The sequence below is a fragment of the Coturnix japonica genome, chromosome 5 (assembly GCF_054131305.1).
Source record: "Coturnix japonica strain WE chromosome 5, WE-NBRP24, whole genome shotgun sequence".
Lineage (NCBI taxonomy): Eukaryota > Metazoa > Chordata > Aves > Galliformes > Phasianidae > Coturnix > Coturnix japonica.
The window spans coordinates 55286788-55311531 of record NC_140667.1 but is presented as its reverse complement, the minus strand read 5'-3'; the positions used below and the strand labels follow the sequence as shown (position 1 = coordinate 55311531).

Below are 24744 nucleotides of genomic sequence, written 5' to 3'. Positions count from 1 at the left end.
ATCAGCGAGCTGATCAAGAAGCAAGAAATGACAGCTTTAAATGCAAAGCTAAATAGCAGTATGTGAGAGGAAATATAACCTCAGAATCCCTTTGGATTTGAGAGGCTGTTATCTGCAGGGCAGCAGGCAGACGAACACAATGACTCTGGCAGTCAGAGGAAGGCGGTAATGGAATGAAAAGACTGGTGGGAAATCCTTAGTCATGAAGCCTAAGAGTTGGTGAAACAGCCTCCCCAAGGAAACAGCAGGACCCCAGTGAGGTAACAACCCGACTAGACATGAACACGGCACTCTGGCAGGGGATGGTTCGATGAATCAGTAGCGTTCTTCTGCCTGTGCTTCATCTCTACTCCTGCCCAAGAAGGCCCAGGGGAGCTGAAGGAGGAAGCAGCTTTACTCAGAAGCTCTAGTTCCCAGCCTTGCTTCATCAGAAGGATGACAGGGAGACAGCCAGGAACTGCACAGCTGGCTGGTAGCACCGCAGGGTAAGCGATGAGGTGGCTGAGGATTTAATTTCCCAACAGCCCCAAAACTTTCTTTTAAAGCTGAAAGTTTCCCAACTGAATCACAACACACTTCTTAAAGACTTTTTTTTCCCCTTAAGAATGTACATAACTCCTTCACTGAAGCACATGGCACAGGACAAATGGCAATATGGGGAATGTGCTGCTGTCCCACCTGCACTGGAACCTCCCCACACACATGGCCTTCACATCACACATGAGAGACTGCAAGGCTATAAAGCCCCAACCCAGGTGTCCTGGCTCAACTAAAAGCCTTCACTTACTGCAGGAGGATTTCCTCAGCTGTCACCAGCACCTGTTCTAGCAGCATGCTTTAATCCACGCAGCAGTTTTCAAGCCAGAATCTGCTATCTGTAACAGGTCTCTAAGCAGCTTTGACACAGGCTAAGAAGTTCAGGCTTGCTCTGGAGGGACTGTCCCTCAGCAAAGCTTCTGGGGAACTGCAAGAGAAGGCAGAGAATCGGTGACTAAGCAAAGATCAACAAGTCACAGGTGTGGCCCACTTGACTTAAATACACCCAGGCAGAAGTGCTGCAGGGTAAACAAGCTCTCAGTCTTCCAGCAAAGGGCGGCTTCAGAAGTGATCCTCACAGCACTGAGGCCTCGCTGCTCAGATTCATGCCCTCAAACACACCTGCCCTCACAAAATCCCCCCCCAGCTGCCACTTCTGCCTGCAGTGCAGGCTGCTCTTTCCAGCCTGACAGAGCACAGGCCTCGTACACGCAGCTCTATCAGTACAGGGTAGGAAGCCGGGTGCTCAGACTCCCAAACGTCTTTGATATTCATCCCCGTCTTCAGCCCACCTGCTTCAACCCACTGCCCCATTTCCCAGATTCATTCCCATTCATTCTAACAGGTTCCCAATTTGCTCAGTCAACACCAGGCTCTGAAAGCACTCATACCTGGGAAATTAGTAACTGCCACCTGCACTCATCTAGCATGGGACCATTATATCAACTAATCAGAACTTTGCTAAAGTAAACCAGCTTGCATAAAACAAGCAGAAAATTCTAGAACAATATTCTCTCTTAAATTGGTCTCAGCCTCAGAATGATTCCATATGGGATTTCATAACCAAGTAAGGGGTTAATGCTGAGTAGATCACTGCCATTGCTCAGCTGCCAACAGCAGTGAGCGCACAGTGCAGTTGGAACAACACAGACCTGAGTGTGACCGTAACGCAGTGAGGACAAAGTGCATTTTAGCAAACTTTTTCTTTACTAAAGTCTCTTGTTATAAATTACACAAATAACTTTATAAACAAATCCCCCCCAGCTTGCATTTTGTTTAAAGTAATAACTTTACATCATACAAATAAAGAAATTTCAAGTATGAAAAGTGCATTATTGCAATAATACCTCTTTGCAAGTCCAAAAATCTTGGTTTAGAATAAAACTGTAAAGTGTAAAAAAGGAGTAAAACAATCAGTGCCATCTATTCATTCAAGAAGTCCAACATCTTAAAAATGATGCTTAGTGTGTTGCAGAGGCAGATTTACATCTGAAAGCAACATGTAATTGAAAAGAAGCCGTGTGTGTTCATCCTTTTGCATTAGTTTTCTTTTTTTCCCCCTTGCTTTCTTCACCTCTCTCAGCAGGAGTTCACAACGCAGACCGTGCTGTCCTCATCCATTCTGTGCTGCTGCCACTTGCATGGTTCCAAGTTCTTCGTCCTCTTCATGCATTCTCTTTAGACTTCCTGCAAAAAGAAAGAGGCAGGAAGAGAAAGGAATCAGCCACAACATGTGGTTGTTAGTAGGACTACAGGACAGTTGGTAATTCTTGGAGGATGTGTTACCCCTTCATGACATTGAGCTTCTGGTACAGCCAGCTGCTCACTGCTCTCCTCTTCCCTCACCCCAAGAAGTTTACTGGAACCCATTATTTTTTGGGCTTCTCAAAACTTCTCTCTCCCCACACTCAGTTCTTCCTCTGTTTCAAGTGGGCACACACACCCCCTTCCAAAAGTTTGAGGTTCTCAGCCAGGAGAACAGAAGGCTGCAGGGTGACCCCATGGCAGCCTTCCAATACCTAAAGGCAGCCCACAAACAGGAGGGGAGTGAACTCTTTGAGAGGGCAGATAACTGCAGGACAAGCGGAAATGGTTTTAATTTGAAGGAGGGCAGATTGAGGTTGGATGTCAGGGGAAGTTCTTTACTGTGAGAGTGGTGAGGTGCTGGAACAGCTGCCCAGAGGCTGTGGATGCCCCGTCCATCCCTGGAGGTGTTCAAGGCCAGGTTGGATGGGCCCTGGGCAGCCTGGGCTGGTATCAATGTGGAGGTTGGTGGCCCTGCCTGTGGTGGGAGGTTGGAGCTCCATGATCCTTGAGGTCCTTTCCAACCCGGGCCATTCTGTGATTCACTGCTGTTGGGGGCTTGCACAGGGCATGAGACATTCCCCACACACCAGCAGGGTCAGCAGGTGGCATCACACACAACAGAAGAGGCTGCTGACCTGTAGTGCCAGGTGGAACAGAGAGGGATCTCTCCAGTTGTAGCGGTGACATCATCTGGATGGTCAGTTTTGCTAGATAGATGGCTTCATATTCCTGAAAAAGTTTAATAATACACACCACTATTAATTTGGTATAATACCCTGTGAGCAGGTGGAGAACAAAGTCAGAGTCAAAGAGAGTTGACTAGGGCAGGTCAGGGTGTACATTACAGGAACAGCAAAGGGTTTTAAAGCAGGGACATTCTCTGTTGCTTTAACATGAACAACAAAAACCATCAAGGCATCAAAGAAAGAGAAAAATCTAAGGGATGACAGGAAATGGCTTTAAGAAAGAGATTTCCATGATACTGAAAATGTGGTTTCAGACCTGAGAACTTCATTATCTATGAACCTGAGCATCAAGAATAGACACAGATGTGTGCCACAATACCCACTTGGCACTTTCCTTGGCCACCAACTAAGCTGTTTAAAGAGCCTTTAACCACTGTGCACAAAATTGTTTTCATTTCTCTTCCATTCCTAGATTTACTTTGTCTAAAGTTTACATCTAATTAACTAAGATATCAGCTCATCTTCCTCCCCAGGTCAGCTATAGATTCCTGACATTCACTCAAATAACCATTTTGACAGGAAAATTAAGCCTAAGTAGAAAAGTTGGTTTTGTAGCAAGATGACTCAACAACTGAGTTTTGAGATGTGATAAGAAAAACAAAATCATAGACTGCACTGGGTTGCAAAAGCCCACAATGATCACCCTGTTCCAACCCCCTGCTGTGTGCAGGGTCACCAACCAGCAGCCCAGGCTGCCCAGAGCCACATCCAGCCTGGCCTTGAATGCCTGCAGGGATGGGGCATCCACAGCCTCCTTGGGCAACCTGTTCCAGTGCGTCACCACCCTCTGGGGGAAAAACTTCCTCCTAAGATCCAACCTAAACCTCCCCTGTCTCAGTTTCAAACCATTCCCACTTGTCCTATCACTGCCACCCTCACCAACAGCCATCCCCCTCCTGTTTATACGTTCCCTTCAAGTACTGCAAGGCCACAATGAGGTCTCCCTGCAGCCTTCTCCAAGTTATGCAAGCCCAGAAATAAGAACAAAGCATCACCTGAAGTTGGTGGACAAATCCAGCATTAGGATTAATACAGAACCTTCTTTCTTGAACGTAAGTAAACGCATCCCTTAACAAGAGAAAGAGACAAAAAACACTTCAGTGGAAAACAGAGTGTAACAGATCTGTGGGGCTTCAGGAGTTCAGGTTATCAGTTCTGGGAAGCACACAGCCTTCTCACAACTGCTTTGCTTAACTGAACTTTTCAGTGCAGAATAGAAGGCAGTAGCTGTAACACACTCTCTGCCCACCCCAATCTCCAGCCTTCTACTTGCTGGCCTGTTTTCAACATGCAGCTTGAAACATGTCTTGTAACAGCCTCTTGGGGTCCCTCTTACAGAGTGTGACAGCAAGGCACCAGTCTGTGGGCTGCCATTAGCAGAAGGTGCCTGCTTCTTCATGGAAGGGTGAAAGCAAATATTCAGGGGAAAGAAATGGAATCGTCTTCCCCATGTGAAAGCCTTCACCCAGCCTCAGGGGCAACAAGTGGCTTATACGGCAATACAGGACTGTGCATTCCCCCCAAATTTATTATCCATTTCAATTCACGTGACTTGAATTAAAACCATTACATCTACAGATATACCAGATTGCTTCTCTGCTCTTAAGTACCCTCTTACTTCTGCCTTATTGGACAGATCATGGACTACACAAACTCTGCTCTTACCTGTACTTCACCCCGAATGTTTCCATGATGTACGCAATAACTAAGGCAGCACTGAAACAAAAACAAAAACACATTTCTCAAAGTCACTAAAATAGATTCCAGTGGTGTAAAATGAGAACGAGCAGGATGGATGTTCTCCTACCTTCTAGAAATCCCTGCGTTTCCATGGACAAGAACTTTTCCTGAGGAAGAAAAAAAAGCCAAAAATGCTCTTGTAAAAATGGGAGGAAGTTCTTTGAGATGCAGTTTTAAGTTGTTATGAGCAATTAAACATCAGCAAGGCACAACCTAAGAATAACAAGAGCGTGTTACGCTTCACTGTTACTGGCTACACTCTGTGCATCATAGAATCATAAGGTTGGAAAGGACCTACAAGATCATCTAATCCAACCATCACTACTGCGGGACACAGAAACGTGGATTCCCACCCTCTGAGGACTGTGAGTAACAGCATCAGCATTCTAGGACCACAATGCAGATTTAAGCTCTCCATTAGAGAGCACACATGAGTCTCAAATGAAGGAGGGATGTATGAAGAGGTTTGTTTTCCCGTTGAAAGCAAAAGGGAAGAACAGCTGACTCTGGATGTGTGTAATCCAGTTCAAGTCAAACAAAATTAACCCCCCCCACATTTAAGAAAGCCTCATATTTAAGAGCATCTATCACACACATCTGCTTTAAAGCTTTAAGAGCAATGTACTGGTCAATGAAGGGAAAAGTCAATCTGATTTACCTCCACTTTGTAAACTTCCATCAATAAATTCTTTAGTCTGAAAAGAGAGAAAAAAAAACCACCATCAAAAGACTGGAACTTTGGGATTTTTTACAGGTGTTTCTACTGCTTCCATTTACATTTGGCAGACATTTTTGTCTTGGTCTTTACACACAGCAACAATCACCCAACTCATTTACGCAGGCTTAGACTCCACTTCAGCTGAACATCTTGATTTGTACTGCAGCTTCTCCTCACCCATAAAACAGTCAGGGATACGCAGCACAGCACGTCAGGGCACTGTGATACAAAGCACCTTTCAGACGTCTTTGATTGACACTTGTAGGGCAAGGAGAAACCACAAGCATCAACACCAGCACGGCTCAGACCGCAAGACTGATATCTGTGTCTTTCTAAGGTTCCCCAATGATATTTTCAACTACAAAAGGAGGTCTAAGCAATCTAATAAGGCATGACATGATCTAGTGAGGTCTGTAGAATAGTACCAGGTTGAAACAGTTCACTGGATGAGCAGCAAAAGCTGGATTATTTATTGTGGGGAAGATTCCAAGCAGCAGTAAAGCATAGAATCATGCACTGGTTTGGATTCCAAGGGACCTCAAGGACCATGTAGCTCCAACCCCCGGCTATAAGCAGGGACATCTCCCTCTAGACCAGGCTGCTCACAGCCCCATCCAACCTGGCCTTGAACACCTCCAGGGATGGACGGGGCATCCACAGCCTCTCTGGGCAGCTGTTCCAGCACCTCACCACTCTCAGAGTAAAGAACTTCCCCCTGACATCCAACCTACATCTTCCCTCCTTCAACTTCAATCCATCTCCCCTTGTCCTGCTGTTATCTGCCCTTGTAAAGAGTTGACTCCCCTCCTGTCTGTAGGCTCCCTTTAGGTCCTGGCAGGCTGCACTGAGGTCACCCCGCAGCCTTCTCTTCTCCATGCTGAACAAGCCCAGCTCCCTCAGCCTGTCTTTGTAGGGAGGTGCTGCAGCCTCTGAGCATCTCTGTGGCCTCCTCTGGACCCTCTCCAGCAGCTCCCTGCCTTTTTTGTATCAGGGGCTCCAGACCTGGACACAGCACTACAGATGGGGTCTCACAAGGGCAGAGCAGACAGGGACAATCACCTCCCGTCCCTGCTGGCCACCCCTCTGCTGGTGAAGCCCAGGATACCAGTTTCCTTTAGGAGAAAGGTTTCCAAAATAACTATGATTCCCCCATGAACTGTCTTCTTTCGGGACCATCTCTTACAGCTCTTGTAACTCCACCTTCATTTCTCTACTTGCAGGAACAAGCTGATCACATTTGCTACAGGGGCAGTAAGAGGTCACTTAAGAGCTCTTCCACCTGCCCCAGGCCAGGTTTCCCACAGCTGAAGCCATGTGTGTGTTGGTTCATAATGATCTTACTGGGCAGCCCTACTCCCATTAACCCACACTTACCATAGGGAAAAATCGTATTATATTCTCAACTGGATTATCTGCAATATCCAGGACTAAATACCTGCAATGAGAACAGTCATTGAGCACACATTAGCACTGAAACCTGCAAGACACCAAGATAACCCACATGGCTCAGACCACTGAACAGAACACTCACACCCATCCCACCCTATCAATACAGAATAAGGTGCTTAGAAGTCAGACTATCGACTGCTTTCAGGTCTGCACATCATGTTCATTTCTTACCTAAACAGCTGCTGGAAGTTTGGTTTAATGAAATTGGCTTCGATGTTCTGCCGTATGCATATTACATGGGTTATTCCATGCTTCTGAAGTATAGGTAGCTGCAAAAGAGGAAAGCAGATTTGTTTAGGCTGCTGGATCCATCTATTAAACAGCCATTAAAAGAAAAGTCAGACTTTAATACATGAGTGACACCAGGTCCTCAAGGGAAATCAGAGCTGCTTTTCTAACACTCAAAGCATCGCGTGAAACAGAATGGGGGTATATGTGTGTTTAAAATGACAAAACAATTTGCAAGAAAAGCATTTCCAACAGCGATAAAGGAGCAGGCAATAAAGGTGCTCAGGGAACTTGTTTGTCTGTGCCCCCTTCTCCTCCCCCTGAATTTACTTCCACCTCCCCCCCACCCCAAAGGAACCCATTCACTCTCACAATCGTTAAATAAATGCAGCTTCTGCACGTGTCTGCATGGCTGCAGCGTCCAGATCCTCTCTGGAAAGAGGAAGGAATCAATAGCAGCCCCCAGGGCTGAGAAACCAGCCCAGAAATGCACCACGTGTTGCCTGCACCCAGCAGGGAAGGTGCCACAGGGCTGCAATGAGTGCTGCAACCAAGTGCGTACCTCCAGATACACACACACACACACACTTGGACACATCGCCACAGCAAAGCTTCCTTGGGAGATACCGTTCTGAAAATCATACCTTGCTTTTCATAGCTGAAGAGTATGGGCCTAAAAATAACCCAGGTAAAATTTCCTAGGGGGAGGGGCAGAAAAACAGACATTTAATATCAAGACGAGATGATTTGAAATAACACACTGCACTGCACTCAGACCACGGGCAGGGAAACAAATAACTCGCATGTTAGCAAGGGACATCACCCAGCCACAGCTCCCATGGGAGCAGGGGACAAAGTCAGTTTGGCAAAAATAAAAGCAACATGATCCACACGCAGGGGATCTCGTTGTGGAACAGGAATTCAGTCCTTTATTTGGAATAAATTCCTGTTTGATTGCTACCAGCCCCAGAATTCAAGTTAAAAAGCAAAGCTGCAATATGTAGTTCTAGCAACCACCTCCCACAGCACTCATGGAGACAAGACTATGATCCTGAGGTCCTTTCCAACCCAAGCCATTCTATGGGAGGGCTGGAGCTGCTCTCCTATGAGAAAAGGCTGAGGGAACTGGGCTTGTTCAGCTTGAAGAAGGATCCAAGGAGACCTCATTGTGGCCCTGCAGTACTTGAAGGGAGTGTATAAACAGGAGGGGAACGGCTGTTTGTGAGGGTGGGCAGTGATAGGACAAGGGGGAATGGTTTGAAACTGAGACAGGGGAGGTTTAGGTTGGATCTTAGGAGGAAGTTTTTCCCCCAGAGGGTGGTGACGCACTGGAACAGGTTGCCCAAGGAGGCTGTGGATGCCCCATCCCTGCAGGCATTCAAGGCCAGGCTGGATGTGGCTCTGGGCAGCCTGGGCTGCTGGTTGGTGACCCTGCACACAGCAGGGGGTTGGAGCTGGATGAGCATTGGGGTCCTTTTCAACCCAGGCCATTCTGATTCTACAACAAACTACAGCATTTGTACTTTGCCCCTAAAGACCAATCCCGACAGCAGCTTTGGTTTGTAGGACGCTTTCATTTTCATACAGAGGGCACTGAGGGTTTTGACTTGAACAAAAAAGGAAATGGTGCCATACCTGCATCTCTCTCCTCATGGGATACGTCCAGTCCTTCAAAGAAAATAAAAACAGTTCAGTGAGCACAGCAAGGGAAAAACAAAGCCAAGCAGAGATCAGTGATATGAAGACAAGGCCGCTCTCTGTAGGTTGCACCAGCAAGTTCCTATAGGAGAGGCACCATGTGGGCAGAGGAACATGTGTGCAAGGCACAGCATCCTCACTGTACAGTGATGTGCTGCAACTCGAGAGCTGCCTTATGGAGCAGCCAAAGCTAACAGGGAAAATCCTTCAGCAGACTCTGCTCTTGTCCTCCTTACAGCTCCCACTGCCCTCACCCCACAGCCATCCCAGCACAACAGACCCCGGGACAGCAGGATGGGATTTCAGGAATGGGATCCTTTGGAGGTTGATGGGGTGTGTTTGCACAATGCTGCTATTTCACTGTATGTGGGACAGCACAACGTACCACCAAAAAGCAAGGGAGCCCTGGGTTTGTCCACATATACAAATGAGGCCATGAGGAATCACTTCTGACAAGCTGGAGTTGCTCTCCAGGAGTACACAAGTGTGTTTACTGCTCTATTTATATACTTGGAGAATTTACAGCCCTCATCTGGAGCGAAATGAGAACACAAATTCATCACCACTTCGGTGAAGGGGACTCGCTGTGTCCAAACCATTCCTCTCCAGCACATGGTGAGCAGGGAGCTGGGTGCTGTGCAAAGCCAGGAGGTGAGAGCTCAGCAGTACCAGGTCCAAAGGAACACATAACCCAAAGGAAAACAGGTGCCACAGATGTTCAGAGCAAGAATGGAAGTCAGTGTTGGCCCCAGACATTTGATTTGAGCATCGTCCAAAAAGGAGCAGCTTCCCGGGGTTACTCTGCAAAGTATCTAAAAGACACCATCTCAGTTTAAATGCTGCCTTTATCCAAGGGCAGAATTGCCCCTCGTTGGTGTCCATCTCCTGACAAGGCTGAAAGGCTTTTGAAATTAACACGATTAACGAGATTATATGAATGGGATGCAAAACGATGCAAAAAGATGCAAAATGCCACGAGCAGAGCTGAGCTCTCAGCTCACAGCTCCTGTCTGTCACAACCACTCTGCCTTCCATCACAGTGCTCCATGTCACCACCCACAACTGGTGACCTGAAGCGATGATTAAAGAGCAGAGCTCCATCAGCCACCTCTGTGCCAGGTGGGAAAGGCTGAGCTGGCAGCAGGCAGGGAGCTGATAACACACCCGGCCCTATTCCATTTCCTTCTAAGAGTGCTCTAAGTCAGCTTCAATGGGCCAGCACTTTGCTGCAGTTCTAGGCTGGCATCTCTTCTTTTAAGCTTCCCAAGCTTGTCCACTGCAGCTCCCCTGCAATGCACAGGGACACCACGGCTCCAGCAGGTTGCCCATGGTCTGATCCAGCCTCAACTTGAAAGCCTCCACAGATGGGGCATCAACCACATCACTGGGCAACCTGTGCGGATCTCCCCGCAGACAAGAGGGAGAGCTGTAGCTTCTGTTAAGGGGTTTTGAAGTGATTGTCAGAGGAAGAAAGCTCATGGAATCTGTGCCACTTTTAGCCAGCCTGCGCTGCCGCGCTGTTTGAAAGCAGTCAGATATCAGGTAGTGCTTTGGGCTAAAGATAACAGAACTGAAATGAACGGCTCTGTAAAAAAGCATGTGCTAAAGGGAGCTCGTTTTTATCTGCATAATGAGAAAGGCAATTCGATCACTTAGTCACCAAGCTGATAATTCCAACACCAACAGCATGGAGAGCCTTGATCACAGATACCAGTTGACGCTCAGCCAGCACTGATACCAACCTGACCCTCTGCTAGAAGCTCCATAGCTTCAACTCTTGGAAAGGGCAGATAACAGCAGGACAAGGGGAAATGGTTTGAAGTTGAAGGAGGGAAGATTTGGGTTGGATGTCAGGGGAAGTTCTTTACTGTGAGAGTGGTGAGGTGCTGGAACAGCTGCCCAGAGAGGCTGTGGATGCCCCGTCCATCCCTGGAGGTGTTCAAGGCCAGGTTGGATGGGGCCCTGGGCAGCCTGGGCTGGTATCAATGTGGAGGTTGGTGGCCCTGCCTGTGGTGGGGGGTTGGAGCTTCGTGATCCTTGAGGTCCCTTCCAACCCGGGTCATTCTGTGATATGATTCTATGGTTCTTAACCTTTACAAGTTGGACTTGATGATCCTCATGGGTCCCTTCCAACTGGGGACATTCTGTGACTCCATATATTTTTACACAAGGAGAGAAATAACAGCATTCCTGAGATTTACAGGATTTTTAGGCCCCATCTAAGCACGGAAACCACTTCTGGGCTACGTACAGTCAGCATTACCCACAGGGTCTGATACACGCACTGTCACTGATCTATAAAACAGTGTGTGTGTAGTTACAGACACTCAGAGCACCTACTGGAAACGACATTTCCAATACCCAGAAATTAAAACTGCAACAACTGAAATGGTATAAGGACCTGTAGAAAAGAGTGCAGCTCCCAGCATGGGCTTAATAGTGGGTAAGGGAAGGTTCTCTGGGCTCACGCTGCAGGGCTGGACAGGCAGCCAGGCTGCAGCAGGGCCAGCAGGACCAGGGGAGGCTGATACAACCTCACACGACACGTGGCAGACACCAGCACGTACCTGTCTGTGCCTGATCTGTAGCAAACAAGCTTTCACCACCTGAGCAAGCCCTCAGTACACACGAGCTACAGGAAAAGAAAGCGACACACGTCATGGAGAGCTCGGAGCAAACTTGTGCTCTATCAATTCCACTGCTGTTATCGGGTTTGGGATGAGGAGGAGGCAGGGCTCCCCCCAGCAGGCACATTCCAGCTGCGTGTCCCAACAAAGCACTTCACACACTCTACAGGTACTGTTGGCTGAGAACAGCAGATCAAACACCACAGAATGGCCTGGGTTGAAATGGACCACAACCATCACCTGGTCCCAACCCCCTGCTGTGTGCACGGCCACCAACCTGCAGCCCAGGCTGCCCAGAGCCACATCCAGCCTGGCCTTGAATGGCTGCAGGGGTCCACACTTCTACTACAGAACTACTACTACTTTGTCACTGAGGACAAAGGGGCACCGGGACCACCTTAACATGAGCACGGAGCTGCTCTTGCCCTTGAGCAGCCTCCAGCAGGACCTAAAGCGGGCACTGCCTGAGTTCACCCTCTTTCCCATCAATATCTCAAAGTCCAACCTACCAAAACAGCATTAAACCACACACAACCACCCCCTGCAGACAATACTTGTGTGCTTCTCACTAAAGAGCAGCACACAGGGCTCCATCCTCAGCTCTCCATCAGTTTGGAGGCAGAACAGCTCCATTCTCCTCCGACTGCTTTCCCAAAGCATCTTCTCAATGTCTGTGCTGGAGGCCCAGCACTCACAGCTCTCACCCTTTGCTCCAGAAGCTCCTGCATCCAGCCTGGATCTCCTGACACCGACCACAACTTTCCAGCTTCCCCCACACGCACAAACAGCAGCTCTACCATTACACACGAGTTGTTGAGAGAGAGATAATGGGAACAAGAACCACGACCTGCTTTGCAAAGGGCACCGCATTACAACCCCGCTTTGATCAGCCACGAGTCCTGAGAGCAGCACTCGCTTCCCACAGCGAAACCGGCGCGGTGTCGGCCGCTGCCCCTGGTGGGACACAGCGGGTCCGGGAGCAGCGGGTGAGCCGGGCAGTGACAGCGGCACAGCGCCGAGATGAGCCCCCCGTGCCGGTGGGTGCCGGGGCTGGCAGCCGTCCTGAGGCTCAGCCCGGGCATCCCGCCCGCTCAGCGAGTAGTTCTGAGTGTGGGAGCGAACAACGCCAACTGTTGTGCGGCGGACACGGGGCGCCCGGCAGCTCCCACCCCCCGCAGCTCGGGGGCTCCCCGGGCGCACACGGAGGCCGGGACAGGCCCGGGACAGGCTCAGGGCAGGCCCGGATCGCGGCCCGCGGCGGGGAGCGGCCGTAGCGTTGCTCTGCGCTGTGCCGGGCGGCCGCGGGGCCTCGGGCGGGCGCGGAGATCCCGCGGGCGGTGCCCCCCCCCCATCCGCCCCGGCCGGGCCGCCTACCTCCGAGTCCTCCTTGGCCTGCGGCAGCGCGGGGAAGGCCGGCTTGGCGAGCTCCATGGCCGGGCGCGCTCCGTGCGGGGCAGGGCCGGGCGGGGCGGCTATTTGGGCAGCGTCCCGGCGGGCTGCGGCTCGGGGGCGGCGGGGGAAGGCGGGGGAGGCGGCGGCGCTCCCAGCAGCTCGCGCCCGGCCGCCATGCTGCCGCCGTGCCGCCGCCTCCTCCTCCTCCCCCGCCTCCCTTCCCCCCGCCTCCGGGCCCCGCCCCGCCACCCCGAGGGCGGTGAGAGCGACGGGAGCCGCAACGAGCGGCCAACCGAGCTCCGCCAGCCGGCACCGCGAGCGGCGGCACCACGAGCGGAACCGGCACCGCGGGACCGCTCAGAACCTCGTGTCCGACCGCGACAGCTGCAGGACAGCACGGCCTGGACCGCAATTCCTGCCTGTCCCGCACCTTCCTGCCTCTCATAGCGATGGGGACAAAACGCTGCCAGGATTTGCTGCTCGGCGCTGCTTTACGGTAAACCAAGGGTTAATGTGACGTGCTCGTCTGCCAGCCGAGCGTACCTCAGTAATCCAATTAGAGCAAGTAGCCAGAAGTAGCCTGGTACGATGCTGCTCCACTCCAACCCTGCACCACTGTGCTGTGCAGCCATCCACACATCCCGCTCTGAGATGAGAACGAGATAATACAGTGATAGATGGCCTTAAGGAACAGAACATCATGGCCAAGGTTTTATTTGTTTGAATGGTTACCCAAACAGCTGCAGAACATCCAGTGAGCACCAAGGCAGCCTCACACAAGGCCAGACTGCAGCACTGTCACAGAGACAGCAAGGACAGCACTGAGCAGGTTGCCCAAGGAGGCTGTGGATGCCCCATCCCTGCAGGCATTCAAGGCCAGGCTGGATGTGGCTCTGGGCAGCCTGGGCTGCTGGTTGGTGACCCTGCACACAGCAGGGGGTTGGAGCTGGATGAGCACTGTGGGCCTTTGCAGCCCAGGCCATGCTGTGGTTCTAGGAAAGCACACCGGGATAAGATGATTTAAACAAGTTTTATTCCGTTGTTCGATGAAATTTACTGATATATATTAAAAAATAAACCAAGAAATGAACTTGAAGTCTGCTTACCCACTGAGGCCGCTTATAAACCCACACTGCAAAGACAATGAGACACCTCCACACCCACCAGCAGTGAGTTCTGTATCCCAGGACTGCACAGAGCACATCCCTGCAGCCCCACATTGCAACTGGCATTACCCAATGAATACACGTTATACAAACACCCATGAGGAGAACCAACAGGTACATTGTTTAGGTGAGCCCAGCACGCCCCGTGATCCATCACACACGGCCCGGCTCATTACACGGGTTTGTAGTCAAGCTTGGATTCCAGCTTCTTGGAATCGGCCACTTTTCTAACAGCCTTCATGAAGTCCTCCTGAACGACAAAGTCGTGGTCGGCACGGATGGCAAACATACCTGTGGGAATAACTGGGCAGTAAGATGGGGCTCAAATGAAAGCAGAAGGGGTCTGTCTCACACCCTCAGCACAAGCTTGTACACCTATCTTTGATATATAATAAACCCTCTGGGAAGAGGATGGAGCCAGCCCTCAGGAAGGGGATACACAAAGCAAGTGCCAGAAGAGCACTCCCAGCTCCCTGCTTTTAATGCACTCACAGCAGCAAGTGGGGAACAGTTTGAGTGAGCAGCATCCACCAACCGAGCCCATCAAAATTAAGAGAGTACCTGCTTCAGTACAGACGTTTCTTAAGTCTGCTCCATTAAAGCCGTCAGAAAGCTTCACAATCGCTTCATAATCTATGCACAAAACACAGATGTCAGTCAGAAGGACATTCACATTTCTCCACGTGGATGTGGCTGAAATGCATGTCCAGCTAACAACAGAACGGATATGAAGGCACCCAGGGATACAAGGCCTGATATTTTAAGCACACATTTACCAAGAGCAGCAGCTCTGGTTATGGTTTCTGTAACAGGTTTTCAAAATGCCGCCTGTCGAGCCTTCAGTGCTGCACACTGAAAGTCATTCTCTAATCAGGTCTTTATCACAGGCTTTCAGTGCCATGCACACCCCATTCTGCTGATGAGATCATTCTGGACTTCGTTCCAGGAAGTCACTGCAGAGCACCACTGCCCTCACACATCTCATTCAAAGTTTAGCTAGTAACTCATTTACACCTCACTATGCCCAATGCTATCAAGGAACGATCCCACCCTGCTGCACTTCTAGTCTCCAAAGATACAGAGAACCAGGCCTGGAGTATATTACCCCAGGTTCATGATTGGAGCATCTCTTCTATCTTAGCCTACAGCCTGATGCACATTTACGCCAACAGAGCTGCTAAGAAAGGCAGCCCTCATCCCTCTCACCCTCCCCCAGCTCATCCCCGCTCCTGAGCCACCCTCTATTGAGCTGCAGCTGTTTATGCAGCCAGATGGTGAACGAGATCAGTTCCACTATCCAGATCATGCTGCCTGGCTGATGAATAGTTTGTGTCAGCAATGAGGCGGGGGCGGAGCGGGGGTGGCACGGGGCTGCAAATAAGCGGGCAAGGTCTGCAGAGCCTCGCTGAAATAAAAGGCAGCCAACATTGTTCTCGAGTCAGATCACAGCTGCAGCTTGCTTGAGGAAGGCTGTGAAGCTCAGCTGTGAGAATACAGGCTGGTCAGCATAGAGCTACCCAGCCAGCAGGTGAACCTCCCCACGTTTATGACAGTTCTCCCTCATGCTCTAGAGAAACCTCTACGCCAGCAGCCAAAGACAAGCTCGGTTTCAGGTCACGTCATCTCTAAACTCCAAAGTTCAGGTTCTCTGACTTTTAAAGCTGCTGATTCTCAGACCTCTGCAACAGGGTATGTGTGTATGTGTGTGTGTGTGGGGGGGCAGGGGAGCGGGGCGTTCATTATGTTTATTTTTTTGGCTAAGGAAAACGCTGCTTGTTTGCATAACAGGAAACATGATGAGAATCATGTCAGCTTTCTGGTTTACAGCCATACTCTTCCCATTTTTACAAGCTGAAGTAGGCTATCCAGGCAGGGCATCAATAATTACACAACTTACCTATCTCCCCATGTTTAGTGATAGGACCTGCATGAATCTTCAGAATATCTAATCTGGCTTGTTCATTTGGCAGATCGATATCTGGGAAGAATCACAGCGTTAATAAAAGCAGCAAGGCACAATTCACACACAGCAAACATCCCTTCGGCCACTGTAACTCACGGATCTTTCTATCCAGCCTTCCAGGCCGCAGGAGTGCAGGGTCCAGCGTGTCTGGTCTGTTAGTAGCCATGATCATCTTAACTCTGTGCAGAGTATCAAATCCATCCATCTGATTCAACAGCTAGAAAACAGAAGTTTGTATTTCAATAAGCCCTTCTGTCTTGATCTACTGCACTGAACTCCTGCATACAAACTTGCTCTGAGTTATTAAAAGTGGTACAGACAAACCAGAAAGACTCTACAAGCCTTCCAAGACAAGGCCACAGCTCCCTGCATACTCTATAAGGAATAAAGAAGAACTTAAGAGACACTGCAAATGCTTTGTCCAGAGAAAAAGATACGGAACAAAGCAGAGCTCCAATGTGAAAGACTTGGCTACAACAACACGGCCGTGGAAACAGAGCAAGCACCGAAGGACCCAGTGGTTGGCTGACACACTTCAAGTGCAATGCACTAAATCCAGGACATTCAAATGAGATTTGGAGAACAGCCTCTAGAATACTAATCAACATATAAAGGCTTCTCATTGTGGAGATTCAAAGTACTTGTTCTTTGATCGCAGTGATTTAATTCTCTGTGTAAGGCTGATACATTCTTTCGCACTGGACAAACTGTTTGCAAACATGGGCCAACCAAGTTCCTTGCTAGCTCCAGAACTCTCAATTGTCATTGGTTTTAGGGATTCTCTTCACACTGCCAGGTTTACCAGAGCACTGAGTATAGGAACAAAGAACTAACACTACTCTTATGTTTGAGAACTTAACTGTAAAAGTGATAAAATTCTATCAAGTAAGCAGCCTTGGGATTAAAAGATACAAGCCCTCCTTTTCCTCTTGAAGGAAGATAAGGCCCCCAGTCAAGAATGATGCAGTACACAAAGCCAAGCCACAGTAAGGAGAGAAAACTTCCCTCAACAATTACAGCAACTGAAACGGTTCTTTCAGTTAACCTCCAGGTCAGAGTCACAGCTGAGTTATCAGGACATGCAGCTGCCTGATCAATTCAGCTTAAGACATTAACTCAGTAAGCATCCTACCCAGCCAGATCACAGTGCAGCAATTCACAGCTGTCTTATTTAACACTCGCTATAGGAAATGGAACCAGTTTGGGCACTCACCTCCATCAGAGTCCTCTGAATTTCTCTGTCAGCTGAGGTTCCTTCAGAGAAACGGCGGCCACCTGCAGCACACCAAACTCAAATCATTACTTTTGCCTCCATGTGATGTTATGTAAAACAATTACATATCCCTCTTAATGAGACAGAGATTGGGGAAGAATTGCTTAAATGCCTCATGCTTCTTATAGTCAGAAAAAAATCAAAGCCATGTGCAAGTAGTTCTGGTTCTAAGCTAGCTGTAATAGCTCCAGGTGGAAGGACCTCTTTGTCCTGTTACATTTCTTCTCAAAACACAGCACACACACATTTACTCACAAGAGAGACAGCAGCTTGGTAACTGTGCTCAACATTAAAAGAGCCTCCAGCCATGATCCAGGCTGTGAGCCTTACCGATAGCATCGATCTCATCCATGAAAATGATACATGGCTGATGATCTCTGGCATAATTGAACATCTCTCTGATCAGTCGAGCACTCTCACCAATGTACTTGTCCACTATGGAGCTTGACACCACCTATTGGAAGACGTAAGGCACGAGTGAAAAGACAGTACAGATTAAGCACACCTACATGCACGTGTGTGAAGAAGTAAGGTTACACTACCTTCAGAAAGTTGCAGTCAAGCTGGCTGGCAACAGCTCTGGCCAAAAGTGTTTTCCCTGTACCTGGCCAGAGACAAGAGACATGGCATTTAACTCAACAAGTCTGAGTGTCACCTGTAAGCCTTGCCCCACCACAGTGAGCAGGAACAAGGGGCAAGATCTGTTGGTAGCCAATTACTCACCAGGGGGGCCATAGAGCAGGCAGCCTTTTGGAGGTATAATTCCCACACGCTGAAACAATTCTGGGTTTGTAAGTGGCAATTCTATTACCTGTGAAGACACAAATAAATCAATCAGAATCACAAAATTACCTGGGTTGGAAGGGACTTCAGGATCCAACCCCAAACTGCAGGCAGGGCCACCAACCTCCACATTGAATACCAGCCCAGGCTGCCCAGGGCCCCATCCAACCTGGCCCTGTCCATCCCTGGAGGTGTTCGAGGCATCCACAGCCTCTCTGGGCAGCTGTTCCAGCACCTCACCACTCTCACAGTAAAGAACTTACCCCTGACATCCAATCTAAACCTTCCCTCCTTCAACTTCAATCCATTTCCCCTTGTCCTGCTGTTATCTGCCCTCTCAAAGAGTTGACTCCCCTCCTGTCTGTAGGCTCCCTTTAGGTCCTGGCAGGCTGCACTGAGGTCACCCCGCAGCCTTCTCTTCTCCATGCTGAACAAGCCCAGCTCCCTCAGCCTGTCTTTGTAGGGGAGATGCTGCAGCCTCTGAGCATCTCTGTGGCCTCCTCTGGACCCCCTCCAACAGCTCCCTGTCTTTCTTTTACTGAGGGCTCCAGACTTGGACAAAATCATGTCCAGGCCTGGGGTGACTGTGTCAGTTTTAAAACAGAGAAGTAGTCTCAGGAGGACAATGGACACTTGCCAGCCTGTTTTCCAGATACCTGCATTTTTAGCTCTCTGCACAGCACATTTTGGATGAGAAATCATTTGACAGGATGTGTAATTGACCTAGTTGATCAATCCACAATCCCTCCCCCATTGGTCAGACTTCGATTCTGCAATCGCTTGTTTCTCTTAATGCTTGTTGTTGGAACCACGCTTTGCCACTCATAAAAGCGAGAGCAATTCCAGCAGTTCATGTGTAAAATTAGTGTGTTGGCTGCCAATCCTAACTATGCCCTCACTACTCCCTTACCCACAATGGTTCTGCATCCTTCAAACTCCCTTTAAAAGACTTTCTTAATTTCAATCCAAGCCTGTGTAACTAGAGATGTGTTATAAACAGTTTGAGAACTGGTCAGGGTTGCTCAGAAGAACCCTTCCGTGCTGCTGTGAGGTGTACACAGCACACAGCCTCTGTTAAAGTCAGCTGGCTCACAACAACGAGTCTTCCAGCTCCCACATTCCTGGGCAGCCCTGCACAGCCTGCAATGCTGATGGCCGAACTAACAGGATTACTTCACTATGAATGCACCAGCATCCTGGAATCACACTGCTGTTCACAGTTACAAAGCTGAAAAACATTTAAACACCTCAGAAGTTATCTTCTAACACAGGGGGGAAAGCATGGTGCAGGTTAATGGAACATCTAAAGCACTCAGTTCATAGGGTCCTCTAGCAGCCTGTCTCACTGTAGCTTATTACACACATAAACATAACATTTTTGCACTGAAAAACTTGGCTCAGAACACACCCCGCTTTTTTTAGCATGGTTCACATCAGAATACCTCTCTCAGCTCTCTGATTTGCTCTGACAAGCCTCCAATCTCAGAGTATGAAACATCCCCTGGATCTTCATGAGACATGTTATAAACCAGGGGATCCACTTCTCTTGGCAAGTATCTGTGGTAAAACACACAGGAGCAGGTGTTTATACAGTTATTACAATAAATCCAAGGGCAAGAATTACTTCTTCTCCTTGCTTCACCTTCAAAACAAAACAAGTTATTTGCTGGGGGAAAAAAACCGAAACGGATCAAACCCCAAACCTAGCAAACTTTTAACAAGCTTTAAAGCAAACAGCAACAAAAGTGCTGAAGAGGCTGAGTTGGAACTGAGTCTTTTTCCCCCAAGAAGACCAGGCAACTCCTTTCTCAACAAACACACAAGACTTCCCTCAAAGCACCCATCATTCAGCACTGCTTTACTGAAAACTTTCACAAAATATGACAGAACTGATGACTCAGATTTCTGCATCATCTGTTCACATAGGTATTCTTCCCCTTTACATAAGCAGTGTAACAGCCACAGAGCAGGAGCTTACCTCATAATGGTCAGAGTGGTCATATCCAGAGCAACCCTTGTCCCTGGTTTCAGCTTACTTTTGTCAAGCTGGTAACAAAGAAGATACTTCTGTTAGAACCACACACCAGAACAATGTTTGGCTTTAGCCACGATGTTTATTGTGCTCAATAAAACAAGAAGAAACAAGGCTGCTACGCTCCATGCCAAGCAGCTGCTCTAGTAAACACCACTTGTGGCTCAGCACCATTTTTGGGAATGGTGAAGCTGTGGAAAAGCAGGCCAGCTATTTCACAGGCACCCACAAGTGAGCCAGGAGCTGCTCCACACCAACAGTCCTGCAAGCTGCCACAAATGGATGCCAGTAAAGCTACAACAGGAAGAATTTTCTGATGTTGAAAGAGATCTTGAGCAGCAGGTCGCTAACTTACTTACTTCCACTGCTTGTGAAAATAACAACTCTTCTCCGGACCACGATTCATATTCATATGTACATCTAATTTGTCTCAAACTGCTGTCAATCTGAAAGGATTAGCGAGGTCTAATCCTCCCCTCTGCTCAACACAGGACAGAACCAGCTGCTGCAATACAAGCAAGCAGCCCCTCAAGCATGCAAGGAACAGCCTGTTCACTGGAGACTGAACTTGTCACCGATCTACTCAATGGCTTCCTCATTTCTGAACTGCCAGAAAGGGAGCACAGATGTTCCTGGCCTGTTTTCTCCAAGCCTTTGTTCATCTCTACATACACAATTATACCTCTTCAAAGTCAGCTGCTCCAGTCGTTGCTGTTTCCCTGCTATCACTCACACCTCAGATGCCCTACCCAACTGCCTGTTCCGCATGTAAGAGTTTAAATAAAGCCTGCAAAAAAATCAGCAGCCCTGTCCCAGCACTCTGTAGTATCCCCTGCTAATTTCTGCTGGGATTAAAACCACTCGCGTGCATTTCTCACCCTGTTTCTGGGAAACCTCATCCAGGACAGCAGTCTCATTCCCCCCCTTGAAGGGGATCACCTTGTTGCTGTTTTCATCCCTTTGTTTTTAAAGAGGTGCTCAATCTACGTTTGAGGAATATAAAACCTATTCATTCTGAGCTTTACCAACACGTCACCTGAACAATGGGGATTTCTACAGCTGTTTACAAGCTTCCCAGCTCCCCTGCAGGGAGATTTAGGTCTTATGCCCACATGGGCTACCCTGGTAGCTTTAGGATCAAGCTGTCACTCCTCCCTGAGTGGAGTCACTGAGAAGACCTCTCTTCAGCTGCCTAACCATAAGAAATAAGTAGGAGCTTGAAGTCGTATCAGATTCCACACTGCCCAATAGATTTAAGTTATTTTGCAGGGAGAAGACAAAAAGAAACCACTTGACCTTGAACCCCCTCTAATGCACACTTCAGATAGGGAAGTAATACTGTTTTCATTTACACCCTATGGCTCTCCTTCCTCAGCAGCACAGCACAGCCATGAGGGCCTGGATCAAAAGCTATTCCTTAAAACTCCCTGAAAGTTTTCAAAATGCCAAAACATCAAGGCACCTCTCACAGTCTTTTTTGGTCTCTCCTATCAAATCAAAGATCTTTTAAGATCAAAGAGTGCTTTTTGCACAAGAATAAACTGCTAAGTACACGCTGCAAGGTCAGACTCATCCAGCTACAGCCTAATCCTGAGCATGTCTCTCTGCTGCAACAAAGAACCTCCAGACTAACACATCAAACCCACCTCGTGTCTCAGTGGAATTAAGGAGACTTGTCTCAGAAGAATATTTAGTTCATTCCAACAATAGGCTGCCCAGTCTGCCACTTCTTGGTCACCTCAACTCCTCCTACAGTCCATTACATATGAATCATCTAAACGACTGGTTCAGTCATACATTCAGCTTCTATGATGAGGCTTCAGTTCATGAGAAGAAACAAAACATTTTTCTGAGACATAAGTATCCTTAATTCAGAGAGAATCCGAGCACTGTGAGACCTCTGCAAACATTTTCTTTCAGCAGAACGATCTGCAGGATCAGTTTTCCTTCCAAAAGGTTACTTCCATTATAGAAGGGAATGTGCTACAACCATGAGGTGTTAAAGCACAGCTGCAGTTCCTTCTCCCTACAGCACACAAAACAGTTCAAGATGAACAGAGAGGTCACAGCTACTAAGAAGTACTTGCATTTATTTAATGCATTAAAACAACTATGTAAAATGCTGCTGCCTCCTCAGGATTGGTGATCCTTCCTCACTGTCATAATTCTATCCAGAGGATACCTTACAGTCTCATATTTTTCATACATGTGCTTCTTTGTTCCTATGCGTGAAACTCAGGGATGAGCCAAACAAAATGGGACTGAAGATTCACTCTCACTCCCCAGAATGACTCTGTGTTGACAAATAGTTTCTCTGAGTTCTGTGGTTCCTCAGTAATATGAGGCTTCATAAACAACTCATGATCTGTAGTGTCTAATTACTGTAAATGAGTGGCATTCATTGTTCAATTCACCAACCAGCAGCTCTGCAACACATCACTTACACTTTTGTACCCTTCTGTACAAAACCAGATAGTAAAAAGCACCTCTAAGCCGGTTCTGGCTGTATCAGAGGATGGGTTGTTTTGTAAGCCAGGTTCCACATTACTATGGCAGCTTTTATGGTGTACCTATGAAGTGCTGTTGTCCTGCAAACTAGAAGCACCAAGATGCTTTAAGTTAAAGGCAAAACTTTCAAAGTGTTCACTGGGTGCTGCCTACTGTAATTACTTATTGAAATGGAGCACAAAAAGTATTAGAAAGAGATACAAGTACGTTAGATATTCACTAGATGTAAAGCACAGCAGAGGACCATTACTGTCATATTCTGTGTTTGCAGCATGGCAAGGCAGATTCTTCACAGCTTGAAGGTATGAACATTTCTTTTCAGAGTTTAAGATCCAGCAGAAATACTGAGCTTCAAATAAGTGAAAGGGATAAATACATGCAAAGCTCCAGGAGCACTTAGAATTACTTTATCTTTACTAAGAAGATATGTTATTGCCAGACAGAAAGGCAGAGAGCAAGCAGACACCTGTATAAAACAGGCACATACAACTTAAAGAAGAAAATGCTTTATGCTGTTCAGAACTCAGCCTATGAAAAGCCATGTTAATAATCAAGACCAAAGCAACCTCCTTCTGAACAGTCACATAAATCAGGTACCTGACGGCGACAGCCAACCACGTATCTTGGTCCATTTGTAGCCTTCACGATGACTAGAGAAAAAACATCACAGAAAACAATAAGTTAATTTGATTCACAGCCCCAAATCACACCCCTGAACTACCCAGGACATCCTGTTTTCCTGCCAATACTCAGCTCGTTGAAGCTCTGATTCTTTTAGATGAACTTCAACTGCAAAAGCTTATTTACAGAACCTCAGAACAGGTTGGTGTACTTACATTTCTCTTCTGTGAGCTGTTTAAGCACCTCACCAACGATCTGCAAAGGAACAAACACAATATCAACCTACAGATTAACTAACCCTTGCCAAAGGTCATTTAAAGCAAGCTTTAAGTATGCTCTAAAGATGGCTTTGAAATTCATTCTCCTGCTTTAAGTTTCACTTAGATCTTTAAGTTCTTTTAACAATTTCTATTAGCCAGGACAACCAAAGAAAACCTGATGTGCATGGTATGACAGCTCCTGGTGGTAAGGTCCTCCCTCCTGTTTGCTGCACTATTCCCTCTTACTTTTGCTTTGTAATCAAATGAACTAAACAACTGCTGGGCAAGTTGCTCCAGCTACTTCCAGGCAAGCTCAGCAGCCACAGCCATAAGCTGTTATGACTTTGCCTCTTACATACCTGCCCAACGCTCTGCAAGGCCTTGAGATCATTTTCTGACTTCTCATATTGCTTGGTGAGCTCCTTCAGCTGCTCCCTTACTGGACAAATAAAGACAAACACAGGTTTTGGTAACTTCCAGACACGCAGGAAAGCAGCAGGTGGAAGCCGTGCACACATGCCAAGTCACCTTCCTGCTCAGCAACTACAGGATCTCAGTGTGAGTTTGTGACCAGAGCCACAGAAGGAGGGTTGAAAGGAACCTTAACTACCACCCAGCTGGAGGGCAGGGACAGCTCCCCCAGCTCAGGCTGCCCAAGGCCCCATCATGAGCCGCGGGCAGCTCCAGTGCTGTGTCACCCACAGCCCCGCAGTGCTGTGAGCACACAACCCCTTCTCTCTCTCTCTCTCTCTCTCTCTCCCCCGCCCATCCCCGTCCTCCCGTTCCCATCTCTCTGCCCTCATTCCCAGCCCCTCCCTCCCCCCTCACTGCGGCCGCTGCCGGCCGTGCCGAGCCGGGCCCATGACGAAGCGCTGGACGCGGCCCGACGCGGCGGCCCCACGGCTCGGCTCGGAGCCGTCAGACACCGCACGGCGTGTGGGCCGGGGCCGCCACTCACGCTCCTTGAGGCGCCCGTCGATCTCCTTGTGCTCCAGCAGCTTCTTGCGGTAATCCTGCAGCGCCTTGTCTCTCGGGTCCGCCATGATGAGCAGCCGCCGCTCATAGGGAATGCCGGGAAGGGCCATGGCCGCCTGGGGCCGCCCCGCGCCGCCGCCACGACCGCCCCTCCGGCACCAGCGGCGAGAGACAGCGCCCCCTGGCGGCACGGAGGGGCAGCGCAAGGCAGCGGGGCGGCTC

The 24744-nt window shown here is 48.6% G+C and overlaps 2 protein-coding genes across 8 annotated transcripts; both read right to left on the bottom strand.

Annotated features, from left to right (window-relative positions):
* Positions 1 to 822: 822 nt before the first annotated feature.
* Positions 823 to 13137, bottom strand: STYX (serine/threonine/tyrosine interacting protein). Of its 7 annotated transcripts, none has more exons than XM_015865939.3 (12): positions 12924 to 13137; positions 8860 to 8892; positions 7869 to 7922; positions 7168 to 7265; positions 6922 to 6982; positions 5488 to 5524; positions 4897 to 4936; positions 4755 to 4805; positions 4085 to 4157; positions 2979 to 3072; positions 2111 to 2223; positions 823 to 964 (listed from the first exon to the last, which is right to left on the bottom strand). In XM_015865939.3, exons 1-11 carry the CDS (start codon positions 12978 to 12980, stop codon positions 2150 to 2152), a joined length of 672 nt encoding a protein of 223 aa, XP_015721425.1. In that variant the 5' UTR covers positions 12981 to 13137; the 3' UTR covers positions 823 to 964; positions 2111 to 2149. The 7 variants fall into 7 exon arrangements, with proteins under 7 accessions (XP_015721425.1, XP_085405917.1, XP_085405919.1 ...); XM_085549791.1 differs by lacking the exon at positions 823 to 964 and adding an exon at positions 11490 to 11554 and having other exon boundaries at positions 1725 to 2223; XM_085549793.1 differs by lacking the exons at positions 823 to 964; positions 7869 to 7922 and adding an exon at positions 11490 to 11554 and having other exon boundaries at positions 1725 to 2223.
* An 815-nt stretch (positions 13138 to 13952) lies between these two features.
* On the bottom strand, positions 13953 to 24649 carry PSMC6 (proteasome 26S subunit, ATPase 6). The gene is made up of 14 exons (XM_015865936.3): positions 24506 to 24649; positions 23907 to 23986; positions 23503 to 23542; positions 23264 to 23316; positions 20105 to 20172; positions 19569 to 19683; positions 18067 to 18154; positions 17886 to 17947; positions 17674 to 17797; positions 17284 to 17345; positions 16167 to 16287; positions 16005 to 16085; positions 14669 to 14740; positions 13953 to 14398 (listed from the first exon to the last, which is right to left on the bottom strand). Exons 1-14 carry the CDS (start codon positions 24630 to 24632, stop codon positions 14280 to 14282), a joined length of 1212 nt encoding a protein of 403 aa, XP_015721422.1. The 5' UTR covers positions 24633 to 24649; the 3' UTR covers positions 13953 to 14279.
* Between the last annotated feature and the right edge of the window lie 95 nt (positions 24650 to 24744).